This window comes from Podarcis gaigeae (assembly GCF_964106915.1).
Source record: "Podarcis gaigeae genome assembly, chromosome: 3".
NCBI classification, from domain to species: Eukaryota; Metazoa; Chordata; class Lepidosauria; order Squamata; family Lacertidae; genus Podarcis; species Podarcis gaigeae.
The window spans coordinates 8,015,018-8,042,006 of NC_139680.1; the positions used below are offsets into that span (position 1 = coordinate 8,015,018).

Here is a 26,989-nt window from a genome sequence, read left to right on the forward strand (position 1 = left end):
TTAACAAGCAGAGGGATTTGCGAAAGTGACAGCTGTATAAATGCAGCTGGCGAAACCTTTGCATTGTCAGATGTGTTTGAATTCTGCTGGAGCAGAAGGAGCAGCGCGGAGATGGAACCCGAGCGAGAACCCAGGCGTATCAGGGAAGGATACCTCGTCAAGAAGGTACGTGCGAACCATTTTGGACAAAAGCTGTGGGACGGCAATGCTTGATCTGAACAAACTGAAATGCCAAGTTCACTATGCTTGAGCGTGTGAACCTCAGAGCTATAACTCTCAGGCAGAAAGACAGGACATTTACGTAGAACGTAAAAGCCTTCGCTAATCTCTGTAATATTTACCGTATTTTTTGCTCTATAAGACTCACTTTTTCCCTCCTAAAAAAGTAAGGGGAAATGTGTGTGCATCTTATGGAGCGAATGCAGGCTGCGCAGCTATCCCAGAAGCCAGAACAGCAAGAGGGATCGCTGCTTTCACTGCGCAGTGATCCCTCTTGCTGTTCTGGCTTCTGAGATTCAGAATATATTTATTCTTGTTTTCCTCCTCCAAAAACCAGGTACGTCTTGTGGTCTGGTGCGTCTTATGGAGCGAAAAATATGGTATGCTTGAAATACAGAGTGCCTTTTGTTTTCTGTGAGCATGCAGTGGCAAGCGGGGCAGGGGGGCAGGGCAGACATGCCTCTTCCATGATATCTCAGTTGGTAGAGCATGAGACACTTCATCTCAAGGTCCTGGGTTCAAGCCCCATGTTGGGCAAAAGATTCCTTCATTTCAGGGGGTTGGACTAGATGACCCTAGTGGTCCCTTCCAACGCTACAATTCTATGATTCTACACATGGAATTATGCCTGTTGTGGAGAAATTGGATAGAGAGACAGCATAATTCAAGAAGATGGACTAGCCAAAAAAGCTGGCATCAGCTGGTGAAGGGCAGGCTATAAGTACAAATAATAAATATTTATTTGATGATGCTGGATGAGACCACAGAAGACTGAACTTAAAGCAAGTGATCTTTCTCTCTAAACCAATGAGAATCCTCCGGGGTAATTGACACCCACATCCTACAATACAGGATTGATGGAATGTTTGATGAGTAGGAAAACCCTACAAGGAAATGCCCAGACCACAAGACCAACTAAGATGGCAAGGGAGGAACCAAAAGAGGCTTCTTGTGTGCTGATAAGGAACTTGCCAAAGCAGAAGCTGTTCTGTTGGGGAATTCTGAGTGCCACAAACAAGAACAAAAGAGTTGGCGCTTCATCTTTGCCTAAAGTTTATTTTGGACATTTATACCCTACTTTTCGGGGGCAATTCATATGAATTAACGCCGAGGGCCTTCTGGTGATTCCCTCGCTGTGAGAAGCCAAGTTACAGGGAACCAGGCAGAGGGCCTTCTCGGTAGTGGCACCCGCCCTGTGGAATGCCCTCCCACCAGATGTCAAAGAGAAAAATAACTACCAGACTTTTAGAAGACATCTGAAGGCAGCCCTGTTTAGGGAAGCTTTTAATGTTTAATAGGTTATTGTATTTTAGTGTTTTGTTGGAAGCCGCCCAGAGTGGCTGGGGAAACCCAGCCAGATGGGTGGGGTATAAATAATAAATTATTCTTATTCTTATTATTCTTATTATTAAAAACAAACTTAACAAGAAAACAGCAGTGTCATAACACAGTGTTATAAACACCGTTATCAACAGCAGACAAAAGACATATCAAAGGCTCAAATAAAAAAATGCCCACTTGATTGAATTAATCTTAAAAGCAGGAGAAGGCGTGGGGCCTCTTTTCACAGGCTATTCCATAGTTTAGGTGCCACAACTGAAAATACCTTCTCTCTTTAGCTGGTGAAGGGAAAACCAGAATCAAGCAGATTCATATGGAAGGGAGTGATTCCTGAGATGTGGTGGTCTGAGGCCTCAGGTCTAGGGGTAGAATGTGGCCCTCCAAGCATCTCTATCTGGCCCTTGGGACTCTCTCCAGGCCACTGCCCTCAGCAGCCATGCTCCACATGCTTTTGCCTGGCTGGAATGTGCTCTTTCCCTGCAATAATGCCTCTTGCTTGCCTGAATGAAGTTATCTCTCTCTCTCTCTCTCTCTCTCTCTCTCTCTCTCTGTGTGTGTGTGTGTGTGTGTGTATACTTCTGACTTTTACACGGCTAGAATGTAGTCAGCTATACAAAGGTAACAGATGCATTTAGGAAATACACAAAGCAAAACACAGCCATTCTTCCAGATTCACACTTCTCTGAATTTTGCCACTTCCCTAGCCAAGAAATATATGAGGGTTAAATGTGGATAAAAATACATGTATCAATAATATTAACATACAGAAATGCATTATATTCAGGGAGAGCGTTTTGCAAAAAATATGTGTGTTAGTAATTCCACATACACACAAATAAAATTGTTTACTGGGAGAAATTAGCACTAAAATGTGATCAAGTCTTCATGAGAATTTAGAAAGATAAATATTTGCACATTCCTGCAGAAATGACCTGAACTTAAGTTGGAAAAATGATATGCAAATGAACCCAAATTGATAGATCTACCCACTCCTAGATCCATCTGGGGCTGGGTTATGACAACAGATGTGGGATGGCTTTCTCATCTGGGGCAAGCTGGCCATGGGCTTGACTTACCAGCAGAACATATGTGGTACAATTCTCAGTGTTCAACAGGTGGGGCAGCAGCCGTTGTGTTTAGGCATGTGGTGTAACAGACTCAAAGGAAAGGAGAAGTGGTATTTTGGGGAAGTTGCCCAGAGGCCACACTTCTAGTTTTCTATCTCTTCCCCTCCTAAAAAAAGAAAAGAAAAGAAGTATTATTCATTTGAGAATAATATTCAGGGAACTTCTGTCTTGGCTCCGTTCTTTGATTGATTGAAAGAGTAGACAACAATGGGTTAAAACAAAAGCACATTGTGTGGGGGGGAGTGTTTGTAGATGCAAAAGAGGACAGGTCTCCTGCATCTTTACTAATTGCATAGGAATTTCAGCAAGTGTAGCTTTGCGTCTATATAATTATTTACCGTATTTTTCGCTCTATTGGACGCACCAGACCATAGGACACACCGGACCATAGGAGGGGGAGAATAGGAAAAAAAATATTTTTTTTCTTGTTCTCCCCCTCAGAAACAAGGTGCGTTCAAGGTGCGTTCAATAGCTGGCCTTGCCGCTGCCCCCCGAGCTTGTGGGGCAGGCGGTGGGGGGAAGCGCTGCTTTCCCCCACCACCAGCCTCAAAGATCCCTGAAGCCTTTGGAGCGCAGCTGCACTCCAAAGGCTTGAGGCTTCGGGGACATCCTTTGTAGCCTCTGCGGGGCGGTGGGGTGCCTTCACTCCGCTGCCCTGCGGAGGCTTTGCGCAGCCATCCCAAAGCTGGAACAGCGAGACGGAGGGCTGCGCAGCGCCCCGTCTCACTGTTTTGGCTTTGGGGACAGCCTTTCAAGCCTCTGCAGGGTGGCGGGGTGCCTTCACCCTGCCGCCCTGCGGAGCCTTTGCGCAGCCACCCCGAAGCTGTGCGCAAGCCTGCGGAGCCTTTTGGGAACTCCCGCCGGGCTCCGCAGGCTTGCGGATAGCTTCCTGAAGCCTGGAACGTGAGAGGGGTCGGTGCGCACTGACCCCTCTCGCTCTCCAGGCTTCAGCAAAAGCCTGCATTCGCTCCATAGGACACACACACTTTCCCCCTTCATTTTTGGAGGGGGAAAAGTGTGTCCTATAGAGCGAAAAATACGGTAAGTTACAGGAGCTCTGTCCTCTTTTCCATCTGACTAACCTACTACACCACAGGAAGTGAAACAAATCCCTCCCTCCCCTACATGAACTCAGTTTGGGTTCCAGGGGTTGGGGTTTCCAAAGCCAAACTTCTTCCAGCTTGCCTTAGAAATATTACTGCGAGCTCCAGGCATGCGTGCCAGGAAGAGAAAGCCCTAGTCATTTGAATATCAGTTCTAGAGAACACAGTTTGCCTCTCATGTACATCACAACCTGTGAAGCCCTACAAGCTCTTCAGAAATGAAATCACCCATTAATTATTTCCAAGCCAGAGCCTACAAGTCTCTTTTGGGATGGTGCACAATGCGTATGAGGATAGAACTTTGGGAGCAATTCCGAAGAAGAGATTTTGTGGCCACGATTTCAATGTAGAAAATCAGACTCTACATGAAATAGGACAAAATTGCCATTATAAGCCGTAAGGTATCACAGAAGGCAGCAAAGATTCTCTGGCCTTCGTGCACAAAGAACGGACATCCCATACATGTAAGAAGTCCTACAATCTTAGTACAGTGGTACCTCGGGTTACCTACGCTTCAGCTTACATATGCTTCAGGTTACAGACTCCGCTAACCCAGAAATAATATCTCGGGTTAAGAACTTTGCTTCAGGATGAGAATAGAAATTGTGCTCTGGCGGCGCAGCGGGAGGCCCCATTAGCTAAAGTGGTGCTTCAGGTTAAGAACAATTTCAGGTTAAGAACGGACCTCTGGAACGAATTAAGTACTTAACCCGAGGTACCACTGTATTGATTGATCTAGTTCAGTATGGTTGACACTGATCAGCAGCTCTCCACAACTTCAGTCCTTTCCAGCCCTACCTGGACACCCCAGGGATCAAACAGGAAACCTCTTGTCTGCAAAGCATACTGTATGCTCTGAACTGCAACCCTTCCCCTTTCAAGGAATCCCTACCCAGGCCCAGCGCCAGCTTTCAGCACCCTCAGGCAGCAGCAGCTGATCAGACGCAGCATCATTTGAGTCACTGTGGGAGATCTGAAATGGCAGCTCCCTTGCCTTGGTCATGGTGCTGCCGCTGAAGCAAAAATCTGCCTGTCAGCTAATATAGACCGCTTTACCAAGACGTGCCCTCAGATCTCCAGTTGTCCCTGACCCTAACCAGGACCGGCCTAGTGGTTTGTATTGCGAAGCCTTACAATATGAATAGGTAACAACAGCAAGCTAGGGAGAAAGCAATTAACGGTATACAATGGTACTCTAAAGCTATAACCCTATACAGTGGTACCTCAGGTTAAGTACTTAATTTGTTCCGGAGGTCCATTCTTAACCTGAAACTGTTTTTAACCTGAAGCACCACTTTAGCTAATGGGGCCTACTGCTGCCATCGCAATGCCAGAGCATGATTTCTGTTCTTATCCTGAAGCAAAGTTCTTAACCTGAGGTAGTATTTCTGGGTTAGCGGAGTCTGTAACCTAAAGCATATGTAACCCGAGGTACCAGTGGCATAGCGTGGGGGGTGCAGGGGGGCCCGGCCGCACCAGGCGCAACATCTGGGGGTTAGGGTTAGGGGGCGCAAATCCACTGGTTGGGGGGCGCAAATCCACGGGTTAGGGGGCGCAAATTACTTGCCTTGCCCCGGGTGCTGACAACCCACGCTACGCCACTGCGAGGTACGACTGTACTGAGTTACTTGGGACTCAAGAAAGCTCAGTGTAAGTCTATGGGCTGTAAATCTGAGTAGACGTATGTGACCAGGGGACAGAATCTCAAACCCAGGGTTGAATGCAACCTCTCTACCAGCCCTCAGAATTGCACTACATTTCACAAACAGCATACATATTGTAACGAAAGAGAACGCTTCTCGCTTTCACACGGGACAGCACCTTGTGGTTTTCTCAGCTTCTTCAGTTGAGAAGTGCTGGGGAAATTACACGATTTGCCTGTTAAGTTTTGCTTCTTGATCTCATGTGAGTACAATTATGTGACCCTAACTGTACTGTGGTGAGGACAGGGCACTCTGTGCTGCTCTGAGGCACTTTCCTGAATGGTTATGTCTCATGTTTCAGGGCGTTGCCCTGGCACTGAAAAGGGATTCTGGGCTCAACTTTTACAGTGAGCACAGCAACAAGCTGTTAGCCCTTTGTGTTAACATAACTCCTTCTATCCAAAGCGACTTTCTTTTCCTTTTTCTTTCTAATGTGTTTTTATTAAAAGTGCATACCGTGTCTCTGTATCCAATCACAGAGTCCTTCATGCGGGTCAGTTACATTCAGTGTGACATCACTGTGCAATGTCAATGAGCAGTCATCATTCAAAGGCAGTCCCTGAGCCTTATAGCGCCCTCTCTGGCCCTTCCACTTCTCTCTCCTTTCTGCCTGCCATCCCATCCCCTGGAGCAACCTTGACCTGAGCAAGCAATGACATCCTTCTGTGATGTGTACAGAGCTTCTGAACTGAGCCAACATTATGCCTTCAAACCATGACTGAATCAAATAATTCAGAAACCCCAATATGGGCAGCAATTAATTAAAGCTTTATGGGTCTGGTTTTAGAGACCTCTTCTTTTCAACTGCTTTATGTTATAGTGCAGTCCTGCTGGCCACTACTTACAGGTACACAATAGATCATATATATGTTATTTTCCTAATCACAAATTACCAGCCTCTGTCAAATAATCAGGGGCATCTTGTTTTTAAAACCCTGTCCTAAAGCCATACAGCTGAACATGCCTGCTTTCTTAATATATTGGTATGTTAGTTTTTGCTTCTTGGAGAAACCTCAAAACAGCCAGTATAGTGTGAGAATTAAGTAACCAAGCTAGTTGCTTCACACTTTATACAGAACTGCGAAATTGCAAGTCACCGCTAAATGCTGTTCTAACCTAACCACTGTTCATAATGCTCAGCATTCCTTTTCCCTTAACCCCCTGTTCCCCTATTATTTTTCAGACTACTGCAGAGATCACATGGCATTTGATACAAAAATTATATTGTCTAAGGTGTTTGAATATCGGGTCAGTCAAATTCCTCTCCCAGCTCTAGGAATAGGCACGATTTACTTAGTTATTTAATTTGCATCTTGCTCTTCTTCCCAGAGGAGCCCAGTGCAGCAAACATCAAATTTGTTAAGAGTAAGGCATTCTTCCAGAATGGCAGCTGAAAAAAGTAAGAGAGGACTTCTGCAGGAACCCAAACCTCTATTGGGTCTGTGCCTGTTGTATACGCCTTTCATTTCATTAAAAGGTAGAATACACACATAAGAACAGATCAACCCCATATATACAAAGCACATTTGATGCACCTTTAAAGCATCAACGTTAAAGGTCAGTGTTTTGATTAGGATTTCGGCATCAGTGTCAGCCCTTGTGAAAAGATAACCGCCCAATGGTTCCCAAGCAGTTATCTTTTCACACGGGCTGACATTGATGCTGAAATCCAGCATCGCCTGAGCTCTGCGGGTGCAGCTTTCTCCTGATTGAAGTGCACAGTGTTTGAGGTTTGGGACATTCGCAGGGAAACCAAAAGGCTTGTTTACAAAGCTATTGTACTACCAACCTTACTGCATGCTTGTGAAACATGGACCGCTTATAAACGCCATCTCCAACTCCTTGAAAGTATCCATCAATGGTGTCTCCAAAAAATGTTACACATCATTTAGGAAGACAGACAAACTAATGCCAGTGTACTGGAAGATGCAAAGATCACCAGTGTCAAAGCAATGATTCTTTCAACATCAACTTTGTTGGACTGGTCATGTTGTTCAGATGCCTGATTATCTTCTTCCAAAGCAGCTACTCTATTCCGAACTTAAAAATGGAAAGCGTAATGCTGGTGGTCAACAAAAGTGGGTTAAAGACTGTCTCAAGGCAAATATAAAAAAGTAGTATAAACACCGACAATTGGGAAACACTCGCCTGCGAGCGCTCCAGTTGGAGAACAACATTTACCAAAGGTGTCATGCTCAAACTCAGGATGAAAGGGAGGAAGACATGTTGTGTAAGGATGTGTGGATCCAGAATTGGCCTCCACAGTTACTTATGGACTCACTGTTAAAACCATGTTCATGGAAACCTCCTTACTCGGATATGAGTGATTGCCAAAGAAGAAGAAGCTTGGGAGCCATTGGGTTCCATGATAGAAGAAAGGAAGGATCTAAATGTATGGGTGGGGGAAATGAATAAATAACCCTAATACTGTATGTTACATTGCTTTCAGAATCTCCTTGTGTCTTTGGGGATTGATAGGTGCTTGACATGTTTTGGATAAATAAGGATTTATTTAGACGCAACTTCATTAAAAATGCTTTCATTGGCATTGTCACAGGATGCATAGATAATTTTGTCTTGTTTGCATACAGGGTAGCATGTTTAACACCTGGAAACCCATGTGGGTAGTCTTGTTAGAAGACGGAATTGAATACTTTAAGAAGAAGACAGACAACAGCCCTAAAGGAATGATTCCTCTGAAGGGAAGCACCTTCACAAGTCCCTGCCAGGATTTTGGTAAAAGGATGGTGAGTATGCATGTCTTCTGAAGTACACTGAAGAAAGCAGGCAGGAAGGGGGGGGGGTTAAGCTATGGATTGGTTTTTTTCCACTGTAGTTAAGATATTGTCAGATCTTGCTGGCTGCAGAAGCTGATACTAGCCTTCCTAGTGTTTAGAGAGGATGCTATGCAAATTCAGCCCAGCAAAATGCTAAGACAGGGTGGGGAACCAGATGATGTTGGACTCAAACACCTATCAGCTTCAGCCAGCATGGCCAATGGTCAGGGATGATGGGAGCTGTAGTCCACCAGCACCTGGAAAGCTGTTGGGTTCCCCAGCCCTGTTCTAAGAAAACAATGCTGGTCGTTTTCTTTCTAAGGATAGACTCAGGGCTTATTCACAACTCCCTTTGCCCTGCCTCTTTCCCCTGGGGTAACCCAGTCAGAACAAGTAGCCTTGGGGTTTTTCATGGATTGATGTTCCAATTTTGTGGTGGGACAATGGCAAAATCACTTGGACCTGTGCCTAGAAAGATGGGGAAAGCAGAAAACCAAAGCATGGGACGAGCGGAAGGGTGGACAAGCCCTCGCTTGACAGATTTTTGTTATTATGGGAATTTACATGAAACAGAGTTGTTAAGGTCCAGCATGCATCTCAACTATACTTTGACAGTGCAGTTCTTCATACAGATAAAGAACTGGGGCTATTGATATTGTGGTGAGACAGCTTCTCTGTCTTCAAAAAAATCACATATCTGAGTGAGGGGCAGTAGGAATTGTTGGCTGGAACTAATGCTCTTCAGTTAGGAGGAACAGCAGTCTGAGCATGTAACTGTTGCTGAACTGGATGGGACCATTTCTTTCCAAATCAATATGTACAAGATCAGACTGTGCTAGTCTTCCAAGATTGGGGCAAATTGATTCAGTGTTTCCACCCCTGGAACACTGTAGTAGTCTGAGTGCTCGGTGCCTTTCTCAGATATCCGTCTGGGCAGAGAAGTCAGAAAGATGATTAGACCACTGCAGTTTTCCGGAACGGGCAACATGAGAGCAATAGTTTAAAATAGTCCTACTTTGGAAAGCATGCATGTGATCCCAAGTCCCTTTCAGTTCAAACTGTTGTATCCAACTTCGAACAAACCCATTAAAATGAATGAACCTAAGCAAGTCATTTCCATTAGCTTCAATGGGTCTACTCTGAGCACTCCTTGGATACAACCCTATTTTCTTCAATATTGTGTGGATTGTGCTAATTCCCTAGCCTAAGATAAAGTAGATACTCAGCTTTTCCTATGTTGTGTCTTTGTGTATAAACATGAATGTTTCCTGGTTATTTCTGTATTGCATGATCAAACCAAGGTTACAGGTTTGATGGGACAGCTGCATATTTCTGCAATGTAGGAGGTTAGAAATGATCCAACTCTACAATTCTATGATTCTAAGAGCAGGATAATGGTGTAAAAATTCTATTCTGTTCCATACTACTTTACAGTTCCTTCCCAGCTTGCCCAGTTTAAGCAGTTTATACTGCTGTATTTAGGCTGCAATTCCATACATACTAAGGGACACGGGTGGCGCTGTGGGTTAAACCACAGAGCCTAGGACTTGCTGATCAGAAGGTCGGCAGTTCGAATCCCTGCCACGAGGTGAGCTCCCATTGCTTGGTCCCAGCTTCTGCCAACCTAGCAGTTCAAAAGCACGTCAAAGTGCAAGTAGATAAATAGGTATCTACTTGCGGGAAGGTAAACGGCATTTCCGTGTGCTGCTCTGGTTCTGCCAGAAGCGGCTTAGTCATGCTGGCCACATGACCCGGAAGCTGTACACAGGCTCCCTCGGCCAATAAAGCGAGATGAGCGCCACAATCCCAAAGTCGACCACGACTGGACCTAATAGTCAGGGGTCCCTTTACCCCTTTACCTCTATACATACTTACCTGGGCATATGCGCCATTGAACTTGGTGGGTATTACTTCTGAGTAGGCAAGTGCATGCTTGTTTTGTTAGTTGCTTGTTCATATAAGCTGTGCTGACAAATATATGTAACCTGCACACACTGTACCTTTAGAGCACATTTGAAGCATATTATTTCTCTCAAAGAATTCTGAGCGTTGTAATTTGCCTTTCAAAGAGTTATAATTCCAAGCAATACTTAGCAAACCACAGTGCCCAGAATTCTTTGACGGGGAAAATGTGCTTTAAAGGTCTAGGGTGCATGCAAGCCTTATGCAATGGACAAGTGTAAATCATTATGAAATGGTTCTCTTCTAGTTTGTCATGAAGCTCACTACAGCTAAGCAACAGGACCACTTCTTCCAAGCCTCTCATCTCGAGGACAGAGATGTCTGGGTGAAAGACATCAAGAAGGCCATTAAGTGCATCGCGGGAGGTCAACGGTTTTCTAGGAAATCTACCAGGAAGTCTATTAAGCTTCCAACCACCATCAACCTGGGGTTTGTTAAAATAGACTTCTTCAAATATTAATTTAAAAGGCAGGAACATATCCACTTGTTTACTTAGGGGCTAATTACACATATGGGATGCGGGTGGCGCTGTGGGTTAAACCACAGAGCCTAGGGCTTGCTGATCAGAAGGTGGGCGGTTCGAATCCCTGCGACGGGGTGAGCTCCCGTTGCTCGGTCCCTGCTCCTGCCAACCTAGCAGTTTGAAAGCACAAAGTGCAAGTAGATAAATAGGTACCACTCCGGCAGGAAGGTAAACGGCGTTTCCGTGCGCTGCTCTGGTTTGCCAGAAGTGGCTTAGTCATGCTGGCCACATGACCCGGAAGCTGTACGCCAGCTCCCTCAGCCAATAAAGTGAGATGAGCGCCGCAACTCCAGAGTCGGTCACGACTGGACCTAACGGTCAGGGGTCCCTTTACCTTTAATTACACATAAATGTGATGCTATGATTTCAAAAAAGAAAAGAAGAGCAGCCTTGAGAGATGGAAATTTGGGCTGGAGAAGTGATGGGAAGGTAGAGGAGTGCTTCATCCTTTCCCCAGCTCCCCCCCCCCCCCATCGCAGTTGTTTATCCTCCAATGGAGCCTGGAAAAAATACATATTAAAATTGTGAGTAGAGAAAGGATTAAACACACACACATCCTCTTCTCCAAATTCCCATCTCTCAAAGCTGCTTTTTATTTATTTAAAGGATATATGTGTGTGGAGCTATTTTAACGGCATTCATGCTTGGTTTGTAATAATCTGGTTTTATTTAGTCATCATTTCTTTACTTTTCTGTGACAGTAGCTGTTGGGCAGATATGTAGGCATCAGGCATTGTCATAAAGCGAAGCTTTGTTTCCCCTATTCCCAAAATGCACAAGAAACTCAGAACCTGGCTAGAACAAAGCAGTGAGATTACAAAAGTTTAAAATATTAATTGACAGAAGAGGAAGGTGATTTTTTTGTTTGTTTCCAAGTCCACTTGCAATTTGACTTTCACTTAGATTCAGTTAGGGTAGTAACATAAAGAGCCTTGCAGGCTCAGTCCAAAAGCCTATATATAGCCCAGCATCCTGTTCTTACAGTGGCCAAGTAGATATGTGTTGAAAACCCACAAGCAGGACATGAGTAAACCAACACTCTTCCCCACTTGTGGTTCTCAGCAGCTGGCAGTTAGAGCCATCCTGCCTCTGAAAGGGGAAATATGTGCTATGAATTGGTCTAACATCCTTGTAAAGCCATCCAAGTTGGTGGCCATCACAACATTCTGTAGAAGCAGAAAGTCCAGTCTTTGAGGGAAGCAGATTTATTGTGCAAGAGCTCCAAATCAACTTTAATTGTGCAACCTGAATTTGCTGGAATGTGATTGAATCCCACCTGAAAACAGGGAACAGCCTGGAAGCAGCCTGTGTTTAGACTTATGTCTGTATGATTATCACAACTGTGTTGTTGTTCTTCAGTCGTTTAGTCATGTACAACTCTTCATGACCCCCATGGACCAGAGCACACCAGGCACTCCTGTCTTCCACTGCCATGGTCAAACTCATGCTGGTAGCTTCGAGAACACTATCTCGTCCTCTATCGTCCCCTTCTCCTTGCGCCCTCCATCTTTCCCAACATCAGGGTCTTTTCCAGGGAGTCTTCCCTTCTCATGAGGTGGCCAAAGTCTTGGAGCCTCAGCTTCACAATCTGTCCTTCCAGTGAGCACTCAGGGCTGATTTCCTTAAGAATGGATAGGTTTGATCTTCTTGCAGTCCATGGGACTCTCAAGAGTCTCCTCCAGGACCATAATTCAAAAGCATCAATTCTTCGGCGATCAGCCTTCTTTATGGTCCAGCTCTCACTTCCATACATCACTACTGGAGAAACCATAGCTTTAAATATACGGACCTTTGTCGGCAAGGTGATGTCTCTGCTTTTTAAGATGCTGTCTAGGTTTGTCATTGCTTTCCTCCCAAGGAGCATGGACAAAAGCTTTCATAGAAAGGCCACTTATTAGTTGTCTAAGTTATAAAAGCATGAGGTGAGCCTCCTTAAAGGATGTAGGCTTTTCCTATGCCTGTCTAAGGCAGGGGTAGGCAACCTAAGGCCCATGAGCCACAAACAGCCCACGGGGGTCATTTAACTGGCCCAAGAGCCACCTGCTCAGTGAGACCCCGTCTGCTATGCTAAACCGGCACAGTGTGGTGCTGGGACTCGCTTCTGTGGTGCTGGAAGTCACGTCTGCACATGCACAGATGCCGAAAATCACTTCTGCGCAGATGCAGATGCCGGAAATAACGTCTGCGCAGATGCTGGAAATCGCGGGCGCATGCTCATGCGCACACAGTCCAGCCCACGGAGAGATCTCCGCTGGAGTGAACTGGCCCAGGTGAGGGAAACCTTGCCGACCACCCCTGGCCTAAGGCATCTTTCCCCCTGTCTGCTACATTGTCAAGTGGGTCTGGTAATTGCCTTGTAAATATGCTTTGTACTGCTGGCTGGGTGAGTGGTGAAGCAAGCCCATCGCCACTTCAGAAGAAGAAGAAGAAGAAGAAGAAGAAGAAGAAGAAGAAGAAGAAGAAGAAGAAGAAGAGTTTGGATTTGATATCCCACTTTATCACAACCCTAAGGAGTCTCAAAGTGGCTCACAATCTCCTTTTCCCTTCCTCCCCCACAACAAACACTCTGTGAGGTGAGTGGGGCTGAGAGACTTCAGAGAAGTGTGACTGGCCCAAGGTCACCCAGAAGCTGCATGTGGAGGAGCAGGGAAGCGAACCCGGTTCCCCAGATTACGAGTCTACCGCTCTTAACCACTACACCACACATTGGACTCAAACCATATGCTTAAGTGGTGATTCAGGTTTGAGCAAATAAGGTAGAAGGAAATGCCTTCTCGCCGGTCAGGCTAATGGTCCATTAACACGATACCAGCTACCCTGACTGTCAAAAGCTCACAGTCAGGTGTTGCTTTCTCAGCCCTAGATGACAGAGTCTTCCTATTACCCAGAAAATATGTGCTCCACTATGAGTTATCTGCAGTCACTGGTGGAGGAAGGGGGCGCGGGGGGGTGGTGTCCGCCCCGGGCGTCATCCCTGAAGGGGGGGTGACATCACCCCAGCCCCCCTGGGACAGCATGTGCCAGAGCAGCTAGCTCTGCCTCTGACTGCAGTGAGTGGCCTCATTAAAATGGTGCTTTTAAAACACCCATCTTGGATGCCCCTACACAATGTGCTCTTTTTTGGTTTGTTCATCTGTATAGAAGCTCCCCACAGAACACATCTGATTCTATAATTAGGGGGTCATTAAGGACTGGAGTTTGCAGAGTCCCTTTGATGCATTTGCAGAAGGAATTTAAACCCCAAAGAGCCAAATCGAACATTGTTTCCTAATTCTGCCCCACTTCTCTCACTGCACAGTGAACTGTATCTCTCAATGAAAGACCCCGACAAAGGGATACGAGAAATGAAGCTGGAAAAGGACAAGAAAATTTTCAACCACTGCTTTACGGGTAAAGAGCTCTTATTTTTCCCTTTCAAAAAATGCTCCGTTGAGTAAAACAGGTGCTAGAAAATGGAGTCGCGACAGGAAGCAGTTTGATGGGAGGAAAATGTCAGTTGGCATTCCAAAATAGTTGAACCTGCCAGTTCCTGGAGAAAATGTCCTATAGATATTGGACAGACTGTGGCGGCATTGAGACGAGAAATTGTTTCTAGTAGACAGAATGTGAAAACCGCATGGTCAAGGCTCTCCGATGAAGTGGGCTTGAGTTTTGAAAGCTAATACCACAGCAAATTTGTTAGTCTTTAATATGGACTGGACACAGCCCTAAATACTTCATATAATTTACATATTCACTGGCAATTGGAATAATTTGCAGAGCCTGGCTCAATCCAAGTCCAGATATAGTCACCACTGGCTTCATATTTCCAAACTGTACAGTGTTACCTCGGGTTACATACACTTCAGGTTTCATACGCTTCAGGTTACAGACTCCGCTAACCCAGAAATAGTGCTTCAGGTTAAGAACTTTGCTTCAGGATGAGAACAGAAATCGGGCTCTGGCGGCGCAGCAGCAGCAGGAGGCCCCACTAGCTAAAGTGGTGCTTCAGGTTATGAACAGTTTCAGGTTAAGAAAGGACCTCCAGAACGAATTAAGTACTTAACCTGAGCTACCACTGTAATTGCAATTTGAATTTAATTGAGAACATACCGTAATTTTCGCATCAGACCACAAGACGCACCTAGTTTTTGGAGGAGGAAAAAAATATTCTGAATCTCAGAAGCCGGAACAGCAAGAGGGATCGCTGCGCAGCGAAAGCGGCAATCCCTCGTGCTGTTCTGGCTTCTGAGATAGCTGTGCAGCCTGCATTCGCTCCCTAAGACGCACACACATTTCCCCTTACTTTTTAGGAGGGGAAAAGTGAGTCTTATAGAGCAAAAAATACGGTATCTCTTTGATTTGCTTAACTACTTGCAGTCTGCAGTACTTCATTTTGTGCCTTTCTGCTCAAATGCCTTGGTTCATTTCCTTGCCCTTAGGTAGTTGTGTGGTTGATTGGCTCCTGTCAAACAACTCTATCCGGAATCGCCAAGAGGGTCAAATGTTGGCATCTGCCCTGTTGAACGAAGGTTATTTTCAGCCTGCTGGAGATATATCCAAGAGTGCACTAGAGGGCCTGTCAGAAACTTCCTTCCTTGACCACGAAGACGCCTATTATTATTTTGTAAGTAGCAATGCATGACACTTCTTTGTGAGATCGCCAGAGGTGGGGCAGCACGGGAACCCTAGAAAACATAGCTTTCCAGACTGGCTGCAATATGAGGGTCTCATCTAATGCAGTCTCTGTGGGTAGGTGTATACTGTATATATGTGCATGTGTGTTGAAATATATGTCCATGTATATTTCCTGGTGGGACGCGGGTGGCGCTGTGGGTTAAACCACAGAGTCTAGGACTTGCAGATCAGAAGGTCGGCGGTTCGAATCCCCGCGACGGGGTGAGCTCCTGTTGCTCGGTCCCTGCTCCTGCCAACCTAGCAGTTCGAAAGCACGTCAAAGTACAAGTAGATAAATAGGTACTGTTCTGGCGGGAAGGTAAATGGTATTTCCGTGCGCTGCTCTGGTTTGCCAGAAGCGGCTTAGGCATGCTGGCCACATGACCCGGAAGCTGTACGCCGGCTCCCTCGGCCAATAAAGCGAGATGAGCGCCGCAACCCCAGAGTCGGTCACGACTGGACCTAATGGTCAGGGGTCCCTTTACCTTTACCTTTACCTTTCCTGGTACTACACTTGGGCTCCCCATTGACTTTTTTCACAGGGCGCATACTCCACATTGTTTGATACAAATTAATCACCTTTCACTACTGCAGTTGGTGAGATCAGAGCTGAAAGGTGGTCTGTTTGGTGCAAACATCTTCAAATATTGATGCTACCTGATTGGCCCCCGAAGTTTCATGATTCATCTAATTTTACCTTCAACCAGAATCCTTCCTTCTGTTTTTAAACTGGATGTGTTAGTTATGCAGTAACAAGGATTGACTTTTGACTGTTACAGGATTGCAGCATTGGTTTGGTTTTTCCCCCTAGCTGCCACAATTTTTTAAATATGTCTTGGATACTTATATTTAAATCTCTGCTTCCCAGCCTTTAATTTATTTAATTTATTGCAAAGCACTTGGGAGGAAGAATGACTTGGCATCCCTCTGCTTCAGCAGAAGCAACAGAGCAAGCCAGCGTTCCTCCGAAAGCTAGTAACTGTGAATCACTGAAGTGCAAGACCTGGCTTCAGTTAGCTGTCATTTCAGAGGAAGCTGCCTTGACTTCTTCTGTAAATGTATTCCATTTACATCTTTGTGGGTATTTTCCTATCCTAAGAGGGTTAATTGTAAATATATGACTCCAACCATTTCCACAGGCCTTCTGGAAATACAGGGTTGAATTCAGTGAAGTTCTACTCAGGGTAGATCCATTGAGGTTAATGGGCTGAAGTTAGTCCATTTATTTGAAGGGTTCTACGCTGAGTATAACTAATATTGGATATTATGAGTGGGAATCAACAGAGTTGCTGCATGTATAGAATGTGGTCTGCCCATGTAATGGGCCTCTCCAGTGTCAGGGACTGGCTGGATCAGGAGGAGTGATAGAGGCTGCCAGCCCAAGAGGATGACAACTTAGAGTAAGGTTACCAGATTTTTTTCATATAATCCAGGGACACTTTTTTTAAAAATAGAGAAAAAAAGTTATTATTTTTTTAAAAAAAATTAAGAAGTAATATCCTTCCTCTGGGCCCCGGTCTGCTCCTTTGGAGCACTAGCTGCCATAGAGTAGGCTCGGGTCGGGCTTGGGTTTGGCCATGTGTCCTTGCCCTCCCAGTGCTCTCCTACTTCTCCTCCTAAGCGGTGGCGGCAGTGGTGCGGCAAGGTCAGGGCTCCTCTCTTTTTTCTCCTTCCTCTTTCTCTCTCTTCCTTCTCCTTCTCCTCTCCTCCTTCTCCCTGCATCGGCTCCGGGGATTTCCTGGCCCTGGAGTGCCGCTGGGCAGTCGGCTGGGTAGCCGGGCGCTCTCGCTCCCGACTCAGTTTGGGTCACGGGGGGAGGGGTCTGTGGTTCCCCCTTGGCAGTGGCAGTCTCAGCAGCCCGGAGCCAGCCTGGTAGTGCAGTTGGCTCTTGCTGGCTTCAGGAGCTGCTCGCTGCCATGGCGCTCACCATTTTGCCTCGCTGGTAGTCCCCATATGTATGATGTGTATTGAAGCAATCATGCAACATTCATTCCCTACTAATACATCTACAACACTTAAAATATAAATCCGGGGACATTAAATGAAATCCGGGGACATTCCGGGGACGGATTTTGTCCGGGGACAGATTTGCAAATCCAGGGACTGTCCCCGGGAAACAGGGATGTCTGGTAACCATAACTTAGAGCCCAGAGCCTGGGGGGGGGGGAACGACTGAGGAGCAGTCAGCAGAAGGGATGAGCTGGGAACTGATAGAAGCAGGAGACCTGAGCGGTCAAGGGTATAGAGACAGTCCCAGTCCTACAGACTCTCTTCCCCCTCTGACCCCTCGCTCCAGGAGGGTCCTATGCCAGACAGGCCCAGAGGAGGAGCTCACCCCCTCAACACAGCCTTCGTTTGCTTGGGAGGAACCTAGAGTGAGAGCATAGATGGGAGGGGCATACCTAGGGTTTAGTTTCAGCAATGCCTTCATCGAGTTAAGATGAAACAGGGACATTGATGTATTGTTGGTAAGTTGTTCTTGTTATTGTTTTGCTAATAATAAGCTAATTTCATTCCGTGCCTTCTGTATATGTGTCTACCCTGTGGATAACCTGGTTCTTGACAGCTCCTTGACACCCATCCTCTCCCCCCCCCACCCTCTAATCTGCTCTGAAAAGTACAGATGCCTCGCAAGACGAACGCCTCGCAAGACGAAAAACTCGCTAGACGAAAGAGTTTTCCGTTTTTGAGGTGCTTCGCAAGACGAATTTCCCTATGGGCTTGCTTCGCAAGACGAAAACGTCTTACGAGTTCTTGCGAGTTTTTCCCTCCCCCCCCTTTTTCTAAGCTGCTAAGCCACTAATAGCCGCTAATAGCGCTAAGCCGCTAAGCCGCTAATGGCCGTGCTTTGCAATACGAAAAAACCGCTAGACGAAGAGACTCGCGGAACAAATTATTTTCGTCTTGCGAGGCACCACTGTAAGGGGAGCCCTCAGAAAAGGTTGGGTGTGTGCGTGAATGGGGGAAGGAAAGAGGGGAAAGTCCCATTGCATGAGTAGACCTCATTCCCCATGTCCATACTCTACTTAGCACTACAGTGAATTCTATAAAACCAGACCTTAGATTTGGTACATCCATCCTAGTGAGTTTGAGATTCTACTTTTATCACTAAATGGAGCTCGCGGGGGTGGAAGAGGGAATGAACCTTCTCTTTCACCCTCTTACCTCCCCCTGTTCCACTGCTTGAAGACTTTTGGAATTGGAGTTTGTGGTGTGGATTTAAGCAATGAAGCATGGGAAGGTAAGGAGTAGGTACATTGTACTCCATCCCCTGTGTGCTTCACTTCATGACAAAAGTGCTTTATAACCAGTGCACAACTGTTTGTTGTTGTTTAATCGTTTAGTTGTGTCCGACTCTTCGTGACCCCATGGACCAGAGCACGACAGGCACTCCTGTCTTCCACTGCCTCCCGCAGTTTGGCCAAACTCATGTTGGTAGCTTCAAGAACACTGTCCAGCCATCTCGTCCTCTGCTGTCCCCTTCTCCTTGTGCCCTCCATCTTTCCCAACATCAGGGTCTTTTCCAGGGAGTCCTCTCTTCTCATGAGGTGGCCAAAGTATTGGCGCCTCAGCTTCAGGATCTGTCCTTCCAGTGAGCACTCAGGGCTGATTTCCTTCAGAATGGAGAGGTTTGATCTTCTTGCAATCCATGGGACTCTCAAGAGTCTCCTCCAGCACCATAATTCAAAAGCATCCATTCTTTGGTGATCAGCCTTCTTTATGGTCCAGCTCTCACTTCCACAACTACTTTGGCCTTAAGACTGGCCTTCTCAGTCTTCTGTATGCATGATTATCTAGATTGCCAACTTCATTTGCTGATGCTGTCTAAGGGAATGCTAGTTGCATAGCTGTTGGCAAGGTCCCATATAATCAGTCCTGAGATTCTACAACTCTAGTTGGCAACTTTTTTAAGAAAGAAAAACAAACACACGCCATATTTTGTTGCTGAACAATTATGGTTGTGCCATCTGACTCACTCCTCCATGACAAGGGCTTCCTTAAATTAGGTACTCTAAATTTCTTTTTCATAGAATGCCGATGAAGAGAAGAGTTATTTAACCCTCCCTTGACCCCACCCCACCCTGCTCCAGTGTGACCAGTGAGAGGAAGAAAGAGTACTCTCCATATTCTGCATTTCAGTTGCTCAATCCATTTCGCTCGGATATTGACTTGTATGCACAAGAAAGCAAGGCGAGAACTTTCTCTGAGCCTCTACTGATCACATCAGAGAGGAAGTACCTTAAAATGCTGTTTGCCACAAAGGAAAAAGGAATTTGGTGCATACTTCCTATACACATGCTTTGTGCATGGTGCATGCATTCACTACGATGCATAAATCTTAGCCTGTAGTCCAGGTAAAAGAATGACAAGTGGGATCCCAATACTGGGATAGGGGAGAGATTGAGCTCACATCCTATTTGTTTGGAAGCTTTGGAAAGTTCAGCAGATGCTGACATTATTTGCTGCCTTATTTTAAAATACTTTTAACCTTCATTGCAAAGCAATGAATCTAGAGTAACACATCAAACTTGAAATATACTCGGAGTCGAATATGGATTTCATTCTCTTTATTCAGCTCATAGTAGTGAGGAATGAAACTTCCCCCACAATATCTGCTTTATGGACATTATTTACACAATGGGTCAGAGGTGATTGGCTAATTCTGGGATTCTCCTGTAGGCCAATCAGGTTGCGGATTCACTTCCACCTGGAGCTGGATTGGGTGGCTCCTGTGGACCAGTCATACTGCTGCATTGTTCTAGGACCAATAAAACTGCTGCATTCTGAATCCTATTGTTCTAGGACCAGTCAGACTGCTGCATTTTGGATCCCATTGTTCTAGAACCAATCAAACTGCTGCATTTTGGATCCTATTCACTCAGTACATATCAAAACTCTTTCAGGTGACGTTAGCAACATGGTCTTGTTCTTTCCTTAAAACAGGCAGACAGTGGATTCTTCAGTGAAGGGAATTCCAGTGATGATGATGGGATCTTCAAGGAAGAATTCAGAGGCACAGTGGTCAAACAGGGATGTTTACTGAAACAGGTTGGTATAGACCTTGGTGGCTGTGATGGCTCAGAAAAGTAGTCAATATAGTACAGAAATATAACCCTTCTTAGGAAAACTGCCTATGCTGAAACTTCTCTTGACTCTCATAGCTGTGCTGTGTTGCTCAGTAGCGATCAGCATCCTTCAAATCCTCCAAGGGGGATGTCACAATCAATCTGGTTTTGCCCAATTCCAACAGAATTGCAACACTGCCGTCACGCACGGGGCATATGAAGATTTTATAACCATGTGACTCACTGAGCTTGTCACTTGCTTCATGCAATCCTAAGAAGAAATTGCAGCGCTGAGAGGAAATGATCACAGACTGAATCCACAATAGAACATTGGCCGTCAATTTTGAGGCACTTTCAGGAATATAAGTGGCACAGTATCCAAAATGTGAAGGGGAAATGAATTCTAAATGTTGTGTTTTCTTTCTAGTACTTTAGAGACATTCTTTAGTCTGAATTATTTCAAGAGATACTGAGTTTTATAAGGAAGCAAAAGTACCACTTTATAAAAAGGGTGTGTATTTGGAGTTACCCAAGCGAACACTTTTAAGAGGCTTTTTGATGTAAGCATTGGTGCAAGAAAAGCTTGCATTATAGCTAGTTTGAGGCTGAACAATATATTGCCTAAGGTCTACAACTGACCTGTAAAAGCTGTTGCCACAGATCTTCATTCCTTCTTGGGAATAATACTCTTATAGTCTGTGCTCTAGACCAGGGGGTCCCAATCTGTGGTCTCTAGACCACCAGTGGTCTGTGAGCTTTATTCAGGTGGTCCACAGCATGTTCACATTAAATTGACATATTGATTTTTTTATTGCTTCTTTAATTTCTTATATTGTACTTTGCTGGATTGCAAATTGAATTCTGTGGAAGGCAAATAAAAGATAAGAAATGAAGGAAGCAATGGAAACAGTAAGAAATCATACAGCATCTAGCACATCGCATTGCAATTGCTAAAACAGGCAGAAAGAATCATTAAGTGGTGATTAGCAATTTTCAAGTGGTTCATGGGAAAAATAGTTTAGAGCAGTAGTTGACAAACTGTAATGGCTATTTCCCACCCAAGAAAGAACCAGCAGGCTTCTGAAAATGAAGATACTGTATGTGGCAATTGGTTTTAGAGGTCAATTTTAATTGCATTGGGAATTCTATAGAAGGGTGACATATACATCCCTAAAATAAAATGAAGTGAAATAACTTTTAGGGTCTTGATTGTGCTGAGGCAGCAAAAACAGCAGAACTCCAGCAAAAGCCATGGATACTCTCCTTCTGACATTCCTGGGATGCAGCCAGGGGTTTTTTTGAGCAGAAACGTACCTTTTTAAAATTAATTTTGTGTGTTAAACCACAGAGCCTACGGCTTGCCGATCAGAAGGTTGGCGGTTCGAATCCCCGCGACAAAGTTGCTCAGTCCCTGCTCCTGCCAACCTAGCAGTTCGAAAGCACGTCAAAGTGCAAGTAGATAAATAGGTACCGCTCCGGCGGGAAGGTAAACGGCGTTTCCGTGCGCTGCTCTGGTTCACCAGAAGCGGCTTAGTCATGCTGGCCACATGACCCGGAAGCTGTATGCTGGCTCCCTCGGCTAATAAAGCGAGATGAGTGCCGCAACCCCAGAGTCGGCCACGACTGGACCTAATGGTCAGGGGTCTCTTTACCTTTACCTTTTCAATTATTTTTTTGGCCAGGGGAGAGGGGAGCTGTAACAGATATACACCCAATGCCTGAGCCAAAAATCCACCTATATCTGTAATCAATAAAGTTGTGGCCATTTCTAATCCAGATCCCTGTCTGCTTGAGTTTATTAATAATATCTTACATTTAGCCACTGCCCGGGGGGGTGGGGTGTTGCAATGTGACTGGATCTGCAATAAACAAAACAAAAAAACTTACTTCTTGGTGAGTTTCCCCAACTCCCCCCCCCCCCAGAAAAAAAGCACTGGGTGCAGCTACGTCACCATTCTTGCTTAGCTACCATAGTGTTCTTCAGTTCTGTTTTTGGGATTTGTTCTTGCAGTGCAGAAAATGAAAGTCATACATTCATTACATTTATTTAGGGGCATCGGAGGAAAAACTGGAAAGTACGAAAGTTTGTCCTGAGAGAAGACCCTGCCTACATGCATTACTATGATCCTGCAGGGGTAAGTCCGTTTTCTGTGGTTTTGCTGGACATTTGATATGAAACCCGCCTTCAGAATCATGGGTTTGAGTGGCAGGATTGTTTATGTGAATTGTGTTCAGTAGCTGGGACCTCTTCTTTTTAAAAATTAAAGCATCTTCTTTTTAAAGCATCTTCTTCTACTTATTTATTTTATTGAACAAGAAAAACCTTAAAATACATTCCATACCAACATACATTCCATACATTCCATAAATTATAAAGATTATAAAGAATTGAAATAGAAGGGGGGGGGAGAAAAGAAGAAAAAGAAAAAAGGAATTAAAAGAAATAAAAGTATAAGTAGAAAAAGGCTATACTTTTATCTGAAGTACACATCAGCAAAGGAAAAGAAACTTCCAACTAAACCCATTGTACTATTTTACCTTTAAGCTATTATTTACACAGTTTCCTAAAGTTGTTTCTCTTCATCTTAAATCTGATGTTTTCCAACAATTACTTTATATTACATGGCTCATTCAATATCTGCCATGAAGTTTTCATTGTCACAGTACCCTTTGAGATATTCCTTAATTACTATCCATTCCTTATTAACTTCTTGTGTTGAGTTTCCTCTCATTGTTCCTGTTCTCCTTGCTAATTGTAAATACTCTATCAATTTGGCTTGCCACTCAATCTTTGAAGGGATAATTTCGCTTTTCCAATTTCTTGCTATTAGAATTCTTGCTGCTGTATCTTCAGGGCTGTATATTCTAATATATTTTATCAACTTATTTATAGGCCACCTTTCAGGGCATAACCCCACGCAAGGAAGCTTATGTGTAATAAAAACGCAATACAATGCAAAGTGAAATGGCAGCAGTACAATCGTTTTTTTAAAACATGGGCTAGTTAAAATAGGGCCGCCATATTCCAAAAGTTAAAATCCAGACAAAGTTGTTGAGGTGTTTTTTTTGGGGGGGGGGGCGGTAGGTCAAAGTTGTTGAGTTCTTTTTGGGAACATTTCCACACAAAAAGGAAGAAGTTTCCGGCCTTTTTTGGAATTTTTTATGGATTATTTTTTTGAAAAAATGACACCTCTCCCCACCATATGTCTGGGTTTCCCAGACATTTTGCAAATTCTGCAAAAATCCACCTGGATGCCATTCTGCTGGCTGATTCCTGGACATGTCCGCAAAAATCCGGACATATGGCAGCCCGAAGTTAAAATAAGTGAATAAAATAACTGAATAGATTTATGCAGCCAAAAACGCTGTATGTTCTAAAACAGCTCTCTAGTTTAGTCACATTTAATAAATACCTAAATAAAGGGGAAGTATCCCAATTTTGGGGTGTGTGCAGTGAGTACAAAATGCACCTTTTTCAGAAAGGCTTTGTCAAATGAGCTTCAGTCAGCAAAGTGGCTCCCATCCCCCAACTTTTGCGGCTTGTTCTGTTGTTCTAGCACAGTTTTTCTTCCATCTGTTCTGACCGTCTGCCAATACACTGAGTTCTAACGTTATGTGTCTGAGAGAGAGGGGAAAAAACCTTTTCATTATTTCCACATGGTTCATAATGTCAGTAACTCCGGGTGAAACCTACTTTCCTTCACCTTTCTTCTACACTGAAGAACCCTGATTTTCTGGTTTTACTCCTCGATTGCCTATAGCCCATAGCTGTCAACGTTTCCCTTTTTTTTAAGGGAAATTCCCTTATTCCGAATAGGATTCCTTGCAAGAAAAGGGGAAAGTTGACAGCTATGCTATAGCCTGTGCCAACACACACACACACACACAGCCATAGCCATGTCCATCTCATTCCAAAATGAGTTTTTAACCAAGATAAGAGACTCAATTCTTCATGATTTCCTCCTAGATTGCACCATAGCCTGCATAAACCCACACACGGATGGCCGTAATAATTTCTGTCGTGTTGGTTTCAGCTGGAAGCGAAAAATGGCTTCCAGAATGAGTTTTTAGCCAAGCTAACGATGGTTTGATTTTGAATCATTTCAGGGGGAAGAGCCACTTGGAGCCATTCACTTGAGGGGTTGTGTGGTGACAGCGGTTGAAGATGCACCAGATGGTAAGCAGCAGCACATAGAGACCGTCCCTCGTGCCATGCATGTTCATGCCTCATTCTAAGAAGTCTTTGTAACACTTCTGGGGGTGCCCTTGGGCGGGTGCCTCAGACATTTCCTTCCTTCTTCCTTCCTTCCTTCCTTCCTTCCTTCCTTTCAAGTAAGAAGTAAGTCTCCAGTCCTCCAGTCTCCAGTCTTCTCAGAAAGAAAGTTGTGAAGCAAAATGTGCCAATATCTTCTAAGAGATTTCTGTGAAACAAGAGTGGTATGGCTGCCTTGTAGATTTCTCCTGGTACTGAGGAACGCTGCCTCTTGGTTTTAGACAGGAACAGCAGTGTATAGCTGACTTTCCATCGTATGTGTTAAGTTGTGGGTGAACATATCAGACGACACAGCGATTCTTCAGACAGCTCTTGTTTATTCACAGTCCAGAACAGAATAGGGCTGAGGGGTTCAGCTAACCTGCTTATACAAAACAACAGTAGCAACTTTCTGTCACTATCCAATCACTGAATGTCGCTTTCAATGCCTTATTTGCATATGCAGACCTGAGTGAAAACTATCTACAGTATCCCCCTGCTGGCCCAGGGTGAGAACTTCAGTTCATAACACCATGCATAAGATTGTCAAGGGCAGGGCCGTCTTAACCATAGGCACCAGGGGTGCGGGGCACCCGGGCTCTCAGGGGCACCAGGCTAAGAGTCCGGGGCCCTAGAGTTGGAGTCCGGGGAAGAGCCCACCCGCAGATCCTTGCACCCCGGCGCCACATATGCTTAAGATGGCCCTGGTCAAGGGGTGGTTGCCACTCTAGTTTTGTGCTATGCCACATCCCCTCCATGGCAGCCATTTTGTGATGGGCAGCCCCAGCATGCCTTCAAAATTCAAAATGTCTCTGGTGCTCTAAAAAGGTTGGTGATCCCTGCTTCTTAACATATTCGAGGCCTGGAAGCGAATGGCTCAAACACTCAGTTTTGTTGATTCCCAAACTGGGGCGGTCACATGAAAAAAATCAGCATCTCCCTCTTAATATGTCAATTAGATAGAATTATCTTTGAATGTGAGCTGAATTGAATGCCTTTCCCCATCCCTATTTCCTTGTCACGAAGGCATTTTGATCTGTTCATTTATGCTTAAATCTGCCTGCAGGTAAAACCAGCATTGGCTAGAATTTTCTTGTGATTTATTCTGTCTTTTCAGTATCAGTATTTAATATCCATACACTGCCTAAACAGAGCATGAGAGAGGTTTAAAAAAGGGGTGGGAACAACGATCAACATTTCTAACCATTAGTGCTGGCTCAGGCCCAACCATACTAGGTCACTGGCATGGCTAACCATGATGCTGGCAGATATGACTCCCAATTTCAAATGAAATACAGGCTTATATATTTATGTAGAGTTGATTTTCTACATGGAAATTGGAAGAATTTCAATTGTGTTTGCGAGAGTCGTGTGAAAATGGAAGAGACCATTGAGCCAGAAGAACTGAAACAGCTCCCAGACTCCTTTGCTCACAGTCTTCTTTCTCTCACAATTAGGCAAGAAAAATGATGTTGGGGGCAACCTGTTTGAAATCATTACTGCAAATGAGGTCCACTACGTCTTGCAAGCAGCCACCTCCACAGAACGTACAGAATGGATCAAGGCCGTTCAAGTGGTTTCCAGGACTGGAAAGTGAAGAACTATAAACTCTAGCAAAATACTAGTGCCTCTTGTTCAAAGGGTTTCTCCACACAACTGGCTATCTGTAGCCTTGTTCTCGTTCACAGATACCAGGGTGGTTATAACTCTGAAACTTTTATTTGACAATAACCTGTCTTAGAATTAGCACAGTATTTCATATGCCTGTGTCCTGTTCGCTTTCTATACCTTCCCATTATCCAAAACAGGATCATTTGGCCTCGTCACAACAGTCTGTAAAGTTTTCTCCTGTACCACCAAGTAAAGAAGATGCTACTATAAGGCAGATGCATGACTAAGTGTTACGTAACCCTTATGATTTCTGCATATGGTAGTGGTTTGGGGGGGAATTGTTTGTAAAATGAGTTTTGTATTTTAACGAACCCTCAGCCTCTTCACATATATGTGTATCTGTAAGAAGCTCCAACTGAAGTAAATGGAGTTCTATTTGCCCTAATAGTATTAAAACTACAGCTAATGTCATGGAAATATATATATATATATATATATATATATATATATATATATATATATATATATATATATGAAAAATGAACAAACTTGCTTTTCTGTCTATTTCTTCCTTCCTTTCTTTCTTTGATGAGCCAATGAGAAGAATGGTGAGGATTATTATTTTTAAAATACATACATGTATAAAAAT

At 44.6% G+C, this 26,989-nt stretch overlaps 1 protein-coding gene across 1 annotated transcript; it reads left to right on the top strand.

Moving 5' to 3' along the window:
- On the top strand, nucleotides 1-26,785 carry PLEK (pleckstrin). Its single transcript, XM_083730737.1, has 9 exons — nucleotides 1-165; nucleotides 8,085-8,240; nucleotides 10,480-10,661; nucleotides 14,054-14,145; nucleotides 15,177-15,361; nucleotides 20,356-20,460; nucleotides 22,529-22,612; nucleotides 24,585-24,654; nucleotides 26,187-26,785. Exons 1-9 carry the CDS (start codon nucleotides 112-114, stop codon nucleotides 26,324-26,326), a joined length of 1,068 nt encoding a protein of 355 aa, XP_083586863.1. The 5' UTR covers nucleotides 1-111; the 3' UTR covers nucleotides 26,327-26,785.
- The last annotated feature ends 204 nt before the right edge of the window (nucleotides 26,786-26,989 follow it).

Bases quoted from the DNA above. Each gene is read 5' to 3' on its own strand.
- PLEK (XM_083730737.1), top strand. From the start codon at position 112: ATGGAACCCGAGCGAGAACCCAGGCGTATCAGGGAAGGATACCTCGTC. The intron at 15,362-20,355 runs GTAAGTAGCAAT...TCCTTAAAACAG, and splicing joins AAGACGCCTATTATTATTTT to GCAGACAGTGGATTCTTCAG. The intron at 22,613-24,584 runs GTAAGTCCGTTT...GAATCATTTCAG, and splicing joins ATTACTATGATCCTGCAGGG to GGGGAAGAGCCACTTGGAGC.